Raw genomic sequence first — 12695 nt, 5'->3', positions numbered from 1 at the left:
AAATGTAAAATATAAATAAGATATTTTATTGTCAATTTGTTGTTACAAAAATATACCCAATTCAAACGATACTCAAACCATACCAGCTTCTTTTCTTTCCAGATCTCTTATTTCTAAAATATCACTTTTGAGCCTAAGTTTAGTAATTTCCCTCCATACTTCTTGCCGATGCAGTGGGTTGTCTATTCCTAAACGAAGTAGAGTCCCTTCGCTGATACGAACCAGTGCACGACCGGTTATCTCGTGCTAAAAACATTTTACTGATTTTAGTTATTTCTTAATGATTTCAACAATTGAAATAGGTAAATATTAAAAACTTACTTCTTCGAATTTGTGTCCATATAACGGGGAAAGATCACTGCAGTGACGCCTCAACCAAGTCTGAACATCTTGAACAGTCCATAAGTAGATCGGTTTAGGCCTTGCTGCTCTGCTCTGTATTAATAGAGAAATTCTACTTTGGTCACTCATTTATGGCATACCTCACTTGGGAACATTTCTAAGCTAATCAATAGTTGCTAATGATTCTTCAAAATATGGGTAATACCAGTATGATAATGTGAAAAAATAAAATAAATTGATATATACTTCCCACTACTTACTATTTATTATTGGTAAATAATAACAAGATTTAGAAGGATAAAATAAAATACAATAGAACCTTTCTAAAAGGATTTATTATCATATATAACATTCAGTTCACTAAATATATTGGATAAACTTGACACAAAAATTTAAATAAATGCAATTCAAATCTACCAAAACCGTCTCTTCTGTTTGGATTATTGTTTTAATAGTTCATCCATATCTACAATAAAAAGTTAATTCTTAATAATAACATATAAAAATATAGAATATAATACAAATAAACTAAAATTTGAATTCTTTATATTTTTTAGTCGGTTTTCCTTCTTGTTGTTGTTGTTTCTTGCGTTTGTTCTTTTGCCTTTGCACATGCTCAGCAAGCATGTCAGAAAGATCTTCTTTTTGTAAATGAGACTGTTGTTCTCTCATCTGTTGTTCATACCTGGCAGCCATGGCATCTGAATCCATATCCAGTTCTGATGGATCTAACGCCAATTCTACAGTATCTCTTCGTGGCGCAGTGCTGGTAGTGCCACTGCTGGCAATAACAGCAGAGGCAGTGGTCATGTCATAAACATGTGTAGATGCCATCATAGATCCTCCAATCCTGTCTACCCTCCTCTCGGCAAGAACTTGATATAAAGCAGGAGTATCACCCCCATCCATTTCAGCCTCAATCTTCTTCTTTCGAAGTTCAATTATGTCAGGAGTTTCCATTCCAGCAGGCACAGAAGTGATTCCTGAAGGCGTTATTAGTCCTTCTGAAGGAGTGATTAGACCAGTATCGTCTTTTTGGGTTTCTTCTTCCTCTTCTTCTTCTTCACTCTCTTCTTCGGAATCTGATTCTAATTCACCCCAAGTAGTCTTTTCAACTTCATCATCATCTAATTTCATTTCATTTACATTAATATTAGTTGCAAATACATCTCCATACAAGGGTTTTCCAGTTTCATCAACAGGAGGTTTACCCCAGCCACCTGCATGGTAACCAAAAGAACAACCTTCAGGTATAGGGCAGTTCAAACCAGGGATCTTTAAATTGGGATATGAAGGAGGAGGACCATATCTCTGCATGGCAATAAGCCAAGGAGGTGGGACTTTATGGGCATTGGGTCCAGTTGGCATCCCTAATGCTTGACGTAATTCAGGTGAAAGATCGCCAGGTTTTTTTTCTTTGAGTCTAGTTTCATACTCCTTTCCCTCATAATATAGATCCCCATGGATAGTAAGTCTAGGTTTAGTTTGCCACTTGAAAAAGGCGTCATGTAGTTTTTGATAATCTATATCAATCTTGCCCATTTTTGGTCGTGCTCTTTCCCTCATTTTTGCTTTTAAAGTTTTTTGTTCTTCTTTATCTTGTAAAGAAGATCTCATCTCCATTATACCAGTTTTTTTAATGAAATCCGGAAGATCAAAAGGTGGCTTTTCAATACCCCTTTTACCTTGTAAGTATTTACGTTTAAAACACCAGTGCCTAGGAACAGGTACAGTGTTGCGGTGAGCTTTTAACTGGACTAATAATTTGGGATCTCTTGCAGTTACATCATGCATTTCAACTACATCAGGGCGACTGACCAATTGTTTCAATTCAGCGATGCTAAGTCTTGTAAGTTTTTTTAATTTCCTTTTAGACAATTTTGGTTTTTCATCACCTTTACCTTCCCCCCCTTCTTCTATATCATCTTCTTCTGGAAGCTTGGGTACTTTTGTTAAATCTTTTCTCTGAACACCAAATATTGTAGCAGCTTGTATTTCTTTACTAATGTCAGGTACAACAGTAGGTTCACTGATTCTAAAAGCTTCTAGAACCCTGGCATAACTCCTATAAATTGGCTCCAGTTCGAATAAATTGAGTTTTTCCTGAATATATTCTACTTCAACTTCTGGAATGTCTTCCTTTTCTTTACCTTTTGCTGCATCTTCTGAATTTTCTTTCGAATCTACATTTTTATCATTTTGATCTTGCAACTTTATTTTTGACTTCTTATTCCTCTTCTTCTTCCTTTTGTTTTTTAGTCTCTTCTTAAGATCCTTTCTTCCAGGTTTTTTAGGTTGTTTGTCATCATCGTCTTCGTAGTTTTCTATATCGTCAAATGCTGACTGCAAAATGACAGGTGTTCGTGTTTGGTTTCCAGGATCTTCTTCCTCATCCTCATCTTCTTCCTGATCGACACCCAGTTCACTCGCTCGTTGTGTCTTTAAAGCAAGAACTTTTTCTAGAGCTTGAGGAAGTTTCTGGTCCCTGTTCTCAGGAGGGGTTGCCATATTGATTCCAGGAGGAGGTTCAACATGCATTGTTAGAAGAGAAGGCAGTGATTGATCTTCTCCTGGAGGACCATCTGGATTTGGAGGTTGAACATTATTCTGTTCTGACATTGAAGGGGTACTTCCAGCCTGCTGAGCCATACTTGTGGGAGGTTGCATACTCATCTGTGGTTGTGGCATATTGCCACTCATAGGAGGCCTTAAAGGTGGAGGTGGTCCTGGCTGCATTCCCATAGGAGGAGGCCCTTGTTGCATACCCATCATCCCAGGGGGCATGGGCAGGGATGGTGGAGGTTGGTTCATAGGAGGTCCTTGTTGTTGCATATTCATAGGAGGGCCCTGTTGCCCACCCATTGGAGGTGGTTGTTGCATTCCCATGGGAGGTGGTTGTTGCATGTTCATTGGTGGAGGTTGTTGCATTCCCATTGGACCAGGTTGCTGCATACCCATAGGTGGAGGTTGCTGCATGCCCATTGGTGGTCCCTGCTGACCACCCATTGGGGGAGGTCCCATAGGAGGACCCTGTTGCTGTCCTACCATTGGAGGTGGCCCCATTGGCTGTTGACCCATTGGAGGAGGGCCCATTGGTGGTCCAGGTTGCTGCCCACCCATCGGTGGAGGACCCATAGGCATTCCCTGTTGCTGACCACCCATAGGAGGAGGTCCCATCGGAGGTCCTTGTTGCCCGCCCATTGGAGGAGGACCCATAGGTGGTCCAGGCTGTTGACCCCCCATCGGAGGAGGGCCCATTGGTGGACCAGGTTGCTGACCTCCCATGTTGGGCCCTTGTCCTGTCATTTGGGGTGGGCCCATTGGTGGTCCAGGTTGCTGCATTCCCATTGGAGGACCCTGCATAGGAGGTGGACCTTGAGGTTGATTTCCCATCGGAGGAGGTTGCTGCATGTTCATGGGTGGGGGAGGTCCTTGTTGATTTCCCATTGAGGATGGCTGACCCATTCCCATAGGAGGCTGCATTCCCATCGGTGGTTGCATGTTCATTGGAGGAAGGTTCATGCCAGGAGGTCCAGATGTTTGGAACTGTCCTCCCATGCCTGGAGGTGGAGGCATTTCTGGGGGTGGACCAGATGGAGGAGGAGGTCCTGAAATAGGACCAACTCCTGGTGGGCCATCACTAAGCTCACCCTGCATGATATTGGTTGTTCTGATATTTAAATCTGAAAGTGAAAAAAAAAATTAATGATTCAAAGTGCACATCAACATCACTTAATTTATAAAATATGGAATTTGGAAACCATAATAATGCATAAACACAAAACAATATATTTCACAAACAATAAATTCCAGGCGAGTTCAACCAGGCATAAGTAAAAAGCAGAAGTATTTCAATTATGAAAAATTTGAAATCTAAATGACATGTCTGAAATGTCTGGGTATGAAATTATAACTCATCATTGATTCTTGCTGAAGCAATCCGAAAGAATATTCAGACATTACCTAAACAACCCCATGTCAGAAGCGTTGCCGCTTTAAATGTCTGGACAGTTAAATGCTTTAATGTCTGGACAGGTTGAAATTTATTTTTTGGTGGACCAGTGGAATTGATATCAACCTTCCCACTATGGCTAGAATAGAACAGTTTAGTGACTAGTAAGGTATGCCAGAAATGGCCTGGTAGAGAGAAGAGTAATATTTTCAAATCCAGATATTGATCACTAATTAAATAATGAAACATACTATTCTAGCCACTATTATATCATTAATCCGATCTAAGTGTTAAAATGAATTTCAGTTTTGTTTCTGTTTAACATTTGATTTCTAAAGAAAAAAATGGAATGGAATGTGTTAGATGGAGATTTTATTAAGGTTAAAATTAAAAACTAGTTCATTCATAAACATCTATTTTTTCTAATCATAATAGTAGAGGGTCTGGTCACGAAAACAAAAGGTCTATTGCTGACCAAAACATGTAAAATAGTAAGTATAATGTAAAGAAATTATTTCTTGAAGAAGTTTGTCGGGGAGTGCGGTCAGCAAAGAACAACATAAACACAATTTAACGCCTAAAAATTTCAGCCACTTTATCAATAAAATTTGAATAAATGAATATATTCAACTAATCATAAAGATATTGGAACTTTATACTTTATCTTCGGAATATGAGCTGGGATAGTAGGATCAGCTATAAGATTGCCATAAGATTACAATTGCTGACCGCACCCCCCGACAAACTTCTTCAAGCATTACTCTACGGTCAACTATCTACACCTCAATAAAGAAATTATTAATTGATTTTTATTTTTTTTTAACCAACTGACAATACGGAATTTAGCAGAAATAAAAGGACCATTCCAAGGATGGGAGAACACTCCGAAATGTCGGTAGATAAATGAAATAAACTGGAATAAATGATTATCTGTTCTAACCACGGAGGAAATTCTTAGCACAAAATTTTGTTAGCATTCATTCTTTCCAAGAATCAATTGTAACATTATTGGATAAATTATTCAATTAATGCTATTTGTTTACAAAATATTATTAAAAATAAATAAATGTTTACAGTTTATTACATTGGCAAATATTAATGTAGTCAGGGTTAAAAAAATTAAGTGGTACAATTACAACCAAAACTATCTATAACTGTATAATTATCAAGGGTAACTTAAATTTTACTTACTTAAAATTTACAATTACTCGATAAATAAATAGTAAACAATAAGGTGACAAAGATATTAGCCAAAGATTAAGGTTTTTTCTTCTGTTATTTTGGAAACTTACATAACAGAACCAATAACTTAATTAAATCCTCATTGATGAAAACCAAATAAATGATGTTATATAACCGCTGTTAAGGGCTTAAAACATATCTAATTTAATTTCTAATAGAAAACTAAAGGAACTAAAAAGTAGCAGTAGATAAACAACTCATGAACAGATAAAGTAGAACTGCTAAAAATGTGAATAAAATAATTGTAACTCATAAAAAAAATTCTAGAAATCCTATAACAAAAAAGTTCCAAAACCTGAACTGAATTAGATAATTTTCTTATCATTCCTGGTTTCTTAAATTAAATTAAAACAATAAAGAAAAATATAAATGCTATGAGCATCAAATGTAATTGTTAAAACTGAAAGTAAGTTCCGACACCATTCATTATTATTTAAATGTCCATCATCATTTGATAAATTAAATTATAACAAAAAAATATATTAGAAGTGGAAATTAATAATAAAACGAATTTATCTCACCTTAACAAAGTGAGGCCGGGAGTAACCTTCCTTTCTGGTAACTAGAGTCAGAGAAGGTTATGTTGATACAAGTAACCCTCCCATCATAGGCCAGCTAGGTTATTCATATTCAATATTTTTAAAAATGCTTAGTAATTCTCTAATTTTAAATCAATATTTATTTTCCATAATCGCAGAAAATTTAAAGAATTTTTGAAAATAATAAAAAAAAAAAATGTGACTAACATTAAAGGGAAACAATACCTCCTTTTAATAAATGTCACAGAGTAGGTAGTCGAACTAAAATTAATTCAAAATGAAGAATAACTTAATTTCAAATAACATAATAAAATAAAGTAATGTTTAAGCAACCTTGATGAACTTCCTTTAATGGGTTAATTAGATTAAAATAGTACAAAGTATTGACAATAAGGAGATACGATAATTTGGATAAGAATGAATTAAATTACTTATAAGGATGGAAAATGTTTGATAATCATCTCAATGAGTGGAAAATAATGTATAATTTGTCATAACATTGTTTGTAAATGTAAAAACAATAACCATTGTATTATCAATAATAAGCTTTAATCCTGTAGGTAAGATAATCTTTCTGCTACCACCAGAGTCAATTAAAAGTGACAAGTTTTCTAAATGTCTCACATAGAAGAGCTCTCCAGTTTACCATAATAAAAAGACACTTCCAGTTCAGAATTAATCCTTTTACATACCTTTGAGTACATCATGTATCCTAGGAGACATTCCAGTAAATTAAGAACAAAACTGAATGCACATAAAATATCTATTCAACCATGTCTGTTTAATGCATGTTTCATTAATGTTTTACATAATAACATCACGTATGATATTAATTTAGTTCTTCAAAGACAATAGCATACAGAGATGGTAATGTAACAGTAAAATTAAATAGTATAAGAACGCTGAGAAACATATTTTGCAAATATAATTATAATGTGCTATCTTGCTTATTCGATTTAAAAACATGCCCAATGCAATAGAAATTAATAACGTCCATTTACCTTCGGTTTACTGCTCTGATATGAACTTTCTTCTACCATCCCTGTGATATCACAGAACCAATAAATAACTTGTTTATAAAATAAATAAAGAGTAACTAGCACAACACAACACCTATAACCACTAACGACAGATTCGTCAACAAAAGTGCAACCAACCACAATCAGTGAATTTTAATTTAAACTATGAATATTTTTTCGATTAATAATTAAACCGTTCTCTTAAAATTTGAATAAAAAGAGAAATCTTACGATCTGATATTAGGATTGAATGATTTTAATTATATTTGAAAAAAGTTCATAAATTGTCATACGAATAATTTACTTAGTGCCGTTGGCAGTGCCGATGACAACACCAAAGTCAGAAGTCTTCATTCCACAGTGTTTAAAGATTCGCCACGTTGGAACCGGGTACTTACATTAATTTTGTGGTTGAAGTTTAGAATCTTTAGTAATGACCGATGCACTCGTTTGTTTGTAAAATTTTCTATTCTTAAGCTCTTGTCTCTACTCGGTACAGGTCATCTAGAAATTTCGTCATTTCTCCATTGACCCACAACTTGTACATTATTGAATCTGTCATAGCCTCATATTTATATATATTTTCATTAAAAACATGAAAATCAAAGAAATCGACAGAACAGTGAACACAGCGTGGTCACCTGGTGACCACCATCCTATTCTTTTAGCAGCAGGAACTGCTGCTCAGCAGCTTGATGCTTCTTTCAATACTAGTGCTTCACTAGACATACTTTCTTTGAATTTGACTGATCCATCGTTAGATTTAGATGCAAAGTTTTCAGTCCCAAGCCAACATAGGTGTGTATTTCTTTTGGTAATGAACCATATATTTTTAAATACCTTATCACACATAGATTGATTACCTTATCACACCTCAATTTGGTTTTACCATAGGTATCACAAAGTGGCATGGGGAGGAGAAAGTCCTGGTGTTATAGTTGGTGGTTGTGACAATGGTGTTATTCAAATGTACAATGTTTCTAAGTTAATGAAAAGAGAAGATGGGTTGATTGCTAATCCAGAAAAACATTCAGGTGCTGTCAAAGCTTTAGACTTTAATCCTTTCCAAGTAAGACATTAATATCCAAGACTCTATTTACTTATTATTAATCATGAATAATAGTTAATTTAGATTTTTACTTGTTAGAAAAATCTATTAGCAACTGGTGCTTCTAACAGTGAAATATTTATTTGGGATATGAATAACACATCCATGCCTATGAGTCCTGGTGTCAAATCTCAACCCTTAGAAGATATAGCCTGGCTAGCTTGGAATAGACAAGGTATTTGTTTTATCTTCTTTTAAATTTATTATCTAACATTTACTAAGGGATTAGTTGGATTGTGTAAAGGTTATGTCAATTATTCATTGTAAGGTCAGCATTTGAATAATGTTTAAGGAAAGTATTTTTTTTCTGTTTACTTCCAATTGTAATTAATATCCTTGTAAAGATTTGAAATAACTCTTCAAGCCCTTAAACAAATTATTTTCTTTTTCAAAATTAGCAATTCTGCAATCAATTTGATATTGCAACATAACATAATTTGTCAGTTAATATGCAATATTGAAGATTCCTCTGGTATAAAATCATTGTTACTTTTATAATTTTGTTCATGATTTTCTAAGATCACAGGAATTTTTTAGTTCATAACTAATAAACAGTTGATGTTTTCTTTGCCAAAAGAGATCACTAGATTCTTTTTATATGTTTTAAAAATTTTATTTTCCTGAATTAAAAAAAATTCACCTTTTTGTTTAATTTTTCATCTTTTTATTCATTTCCCGAACTGTAGTTCCTGCTTCAATTAATATTTTTGTCATCAAATTCTGTTTTAATAGTTCTTATGCCTATGTATTGGTAATTTTTTATGTATACATAAATCTGCTTCTTTTAAGAAGCTGCTTATGTAAGTGTTATTTGTTATAAATTATGACTGAAATTCCTTGTACTTTAACGTGGTTTGGTTCATTTACACTTATTATTTTTAAAATTTTACATTTTTAGTTCAACATATTTTGGCATCGACATTTCCTACTAGAAATGTTGTTTGGGACCTCAGGAAAAATGAACCTATTATCAAATTGACTGATACGACTACAAGGGTAAGTTGTCTAATTATTTATTTATTTATATAATAATTTAATTGGAAATCTTCAACTTGTACAATGTTTGTTATTATTTAATCATGTTGTTGCTGAAAGTATAATTTATAATAATTTTATGGGTTCATCGTTACCTACATGTTGTGGTTGTAAAATAGGAGGAGCTATATTCTGGGTTGGTATTGTAGGAACAAATAATGTTGATCAAAGTATTTTTATTGAAAACTGGCCATGTCCTGCCGTTTCACTCATATAAAATTTAGTTTATACATGCCTGATTTATTCACATGATGAGTATATGACAAAATGCTTCTGATTAACTCATAAAACAAAAGGAATAAAAAAACTGACAGCAAAAGCTTGTTAAATTGTATTCAGTATTATTTATTGCTGGGATTTTCAAGGAACCGAGTCCAAACAACTAAGTTGTCTTGATGGTAATAAAGTGTCATGTTTTCACGCCATAATTTTGAAATCATTAATAAGTATAGGCATGTACCTACCCAAATTTTTTATAACTTGGTTACTGCTGTTTCTATGGATAATGTTTTAAATAAGTGGTTCTTAAAACATAAAAATGTGTAGACCACTAAGCCAGGAATTGAAACATATGCAGACCATCCCTACTCCTAACTTGGGAAAAAGGTGGGCCACGTAAATGTTCGAAAATTGCATTTTTAAGCACTTTTATGGGGCATTTATTTGTTAAAACCTTTCAACTAACACTTTAAATAACAGAAAAGGTAAAAAATAAAGCAATTGTAGCAAGAAGTCCTCACAAAATATGTATTGCTTGTAGTCTCTTGTGACCCATCCCTTAGCCTCTTATGGTCCTCTGTTGGAAACCACAGTTTTCAGTTTAAAACCAACTTTTTAACTCCAAAAGAACTTTTGAGTTGAAAGTCAGTTTTTTTTAAATTAACCTATTCAAATAAACTCCAGTTTTAGTTTATTATATTAGTTTAAGTTGAAAAAAAAGTAATAATAATAATGGGGAAATAACCAGATAGTTGAAAGTTTGATTATCGTTCTTATAATAAGAAACTTCTAATGAGTTCTTTTTTAAATATTTCAGGAATATTTACTAACCTATTTATTATGTTTGTTTAAGAATTAATAATGTTCATTAAAGAATATGAAATATTTGTACCTCTCTATTACCTGCATCTTTCAGAATTATACTTATTTAAAAAAAAATCTTTTGTGATGTGAGTTATTAATACTTATAATACGATCTCTAAACTACACTATAATGGTAAATGAGTTGTTAGTCCAGAATCAAAATTGTTAGGAAATGTTGTATTATGAGTTTTCACTTTTTATTCTTAAAGTACAAATTTATGTCACAAGTATATGTGGGTTAATATTATTGGTGTGAATTTGAAGTCATGAAATATTTTTATTATTTCAGCTATTTATATTTTTTAAAACTCAATGTTGCTAAACTATTAACATTCACTTACCCAAGATTTTAAAACTTTTCCTGTTTTAGTTAGTCAACTATTTTATTTTATTCATCTCTTAATTCAAATAAATATTTTTCAATAGGTTAGATGGAAAGTCGTAGCTTGGCATCCTGAAGTTGCTACCCAGCTGTGCCTTGCTTCAGAGGAAGATTCAAATCCTGTGATTCAACTATGGGATCTGAGATTTGCAACATCTCCCTTGAAAACGTTCAAAGGACATACAAGGTATAGCTTGCGCATCCTTATATGTCCTCCTCTCCCTGAATTTTCCTTATCTTCAGAGCTGATTGCCGACACAAGTTGACCATCACAAGACATCTACTGGTGTAGGGTCACTGGTCATAACACTCATAATACCTATCACATTATATTACATTTCATCTCATTTGCTATATTATGCAAATTTCAAGTATACATATTAAAAAAAAAAGTTGACCTTGATGTTTTTATTATTTTGGATATTACATTTTTTTTATGTATTTTTTAGAGGTGTCTTATCGCTGGCATGGTGTAATCAGGATCCTGACTTGTTGATCAGTAGTGGAAAAGATAATAAAATACTTTGTTGGAATCCTAATTCGAACAATGCCGTAAGTTGATTTTTTATTTTTTAATAGTGATTGGTAATTAAACCCAGAAATAATTTTATAGTCAAGCACATATAAATATAACTTCATTGTATTGAAAATTTATTCAACAACTTTCAATACAACAAAGTTACAAACTTTTTTCAGCCTTGTATTTTTTATCAAAAAAATATATTCTATATATTAAATAAAATTTGCTCATATCATACAAAAAGCTTTATTTTATCTTGATAACAATAGTAATAAGTAAATAAGAAAAATAAACAGATGTTTCACAGTGGATATTCAAGAAGAACTCTTGTTTTAGAAGAACTTTTTTTTTGTTAACGCTTAAGTCCTCGATTGAGGACCATTTTAGTCCCAGAGTGGGAATATCAAGATTCATTTCTTGGAGCCACTGTTAAATCAATATTGACTAACCCAAGTGAGAATTGAACCCACAAAACTCTCAACCAAGCATTCTCGGTCCCTCACCCCAATTTCCTCAGTTGTTACTTCTTCAGAAGGAATTATCATACCCACCAAGAGTGAGATGCTTCGAATCTTTTTGTAATGCAATGTTAAATTTTGATTTTTAACTTATTCTTCCTATGGACAAGGGTCCCAAATGAAAATCATCATTTGAGAAAGAAAAGTATTATTTCATTAAAGAATTTACAAGGGAAATGAAAAACGAGAATTTAGAAGTAAAAAAAGTATATATATATTCGCTCTACCATGAGAAAATCAGTTGTTTTTTTTAACACTCTCTTCTAATAAATATCACAATCAAAATATGGTTTAATAAATACATTACTTACAATTCTAAACCGCAGTGTGTTCTACATTATGATGATACCATCTTCAGGTCGAGGCAAGAACTGAATCAGTTTTGAAATGAAGGTAAGGTTTGTAAAGGTTTTCCCTTATGTAACTTTTTTTTTTTTCAGCAGGTAGTGAGTCTGTTATTTATATATTTGTATGTTTATATTTAATGTTTGTTTGTTTGTTTATTAAGAAATTAAGGCGTAAAACCCATCGGTCATCAACGCCAATATATTTAATGTTAATTGTATCTTATGTATTTATTAGATTAGAATAACATGAATTTAAATTTTGTACATCCGATTTTTTTTTATTGATGGCTTGATTCTTATGTTTTTCTATACTGATCATTTCTTTTAAATTTCGCTTGAAGTCGTTTTTCCCTGATGTATGATTTGAAACATTGCTAAAACAAAATTGTATTATTGACTGATCCTCAAGACCCACCAAAAAAATATATAGGCTAGAAATTCTGGCCGAAACGTTGGCACGATTAAATAAGTTACTTCAACTTATTTGTGTTTTAATTTGACCGCACCCCCAACTATCTTCTCGTATAAGTCATCCACGGTCAACTATTTCTCATGATTAAAAAAATATATACCTACAACAGTTGAGAAGAAAGTTTTGTGTGTGTATA

The 12695-nt window shown here is 33.0% G+C and overlaps 3 protein-coding genes across 6 annotated transcripts in view; 1 reads left to right on the top strand and 2 right to left on the bottom strand.

Annotated features, from left to right (window-relative positions):
* Positions 1–10: 10 nt before the first annotated feature.
* ave (Protein aveugle) lies at positions 11–7320 on the bottom strand. 2 transcript variants are annotated; one of them, XM_014416090.2, is made up of 3 exons: positions 7077–7320; positions 322–435; positions 11–246 (listed from the first exon to the last, which is right to left on the bottom strand). In XM_014416090.2, the coding sequence occupies exons 1-3, from the start codon at positions 7113–7115 to the stop codon at positions 73–75; spliced, it is 327 nt and encodes a 108-aa protein (XP_014271576.1). In that variant the 5' UTR covers positions 7116–7320; the 3' UTR covers positions 11–72. The 2 variants fall into 2 exon arrangements, with proteins under 2 accessions (XP_014271576.1, XP_014271577.1); XM_014416091.2 differs by lacking the exon at positions 7077–7320 and adding an exon at positions 6768–6961.
* Positions 659–3682, bottom strand: Sf3b2 (splicing factor 3b subunit 2; the record flags this gene model as incomplete). Its single annotated transcript, XM_067047821.1, is given in 1 exon segment — positions 659–3682. A coding segment is annotated over 1 exon segment (2812 nt), but the record flags the coding sequence as incomplete, so codon positions are not given.
* A 100-nt stretch (positions 7321–7420) lies between the features above and the next one.
* Sec31 (secretory 31) overlaps positions 7421–12695 on the top strand; it is a 32572-nt gene continuing 27297 nt past the window's right edge. For all 3 annotated transcript variants that reach the window (XM_014416077.3, XM_014416075.3, XM_067047820.1), the window contains exons 1-6: positions 7421–7892; positions 7989–8163; positions 8242–8377; positions 9101–9198; positions 10747–10889; positions 11152–11254. In XM_014416077.3, coding sequence (XP_014271563.1) covers positions 7690–7892; positions 7989–8163; positions 8242–8377; positions 9101–9198; positions 10747–10889; positions 11152–11254 — 858 coding nt within the window. In that variant the 5' untranslated portion in view covers positions 7421–7689. The remainder of the gene's footprint in view (positions 7893–7988; positions 8164–8241; positions 8378–9100; positions 9199–10746; positions 10890–11151; positions 11255–12695) is intronic.

Source organism: Halyomorpha halys, unplaced genomic scaffold (genome assembly GCF_000696795.3).
Source record: "Halyomorpha halys isolate HHAL.00 unplaced genomic scaffold, Hhal_1.1 Scaffold111.1, whole genome shotgun sequence".
In the NCBI taxonomy this organism is placed as follows: domain Eukaryota; kingdom Metazoa; phylum Arthropoda; class Insecta; order Hemiptera; family Pentatomidae; genus Halyomorpha; species Halyomorpha halys.
This window is presented reverse-complemented; position numbering and strand designations above follow the sequence as displayed.

What these genes read in the sequence shown, in the direction of transcription:
- ave (XM_014416090.2), bottom strand. Translation starts at nt 7,115, where the DNA reads ATGGTAGAAGAAAGTTCATATCAGAGCAGTAAACCGAAG. An exon ending in ATCAGAGCAGTAAACCGAAG is followed by an intron (nt 436 to 7,076) that starts GTAAATGGACGT and finishes CTATTAATACAG; the next exon opens with AGCAGAGCAGCAAGGCCTAA. An exon ending in ATGGACACAAATTCGAAGAA is followed by an intron (nt 247 to 321) that starts GTAAGTTTTTAA and finishes AAATGTTTTTAG; the next exon opens with CACGAGATAACCGGTCGTGC.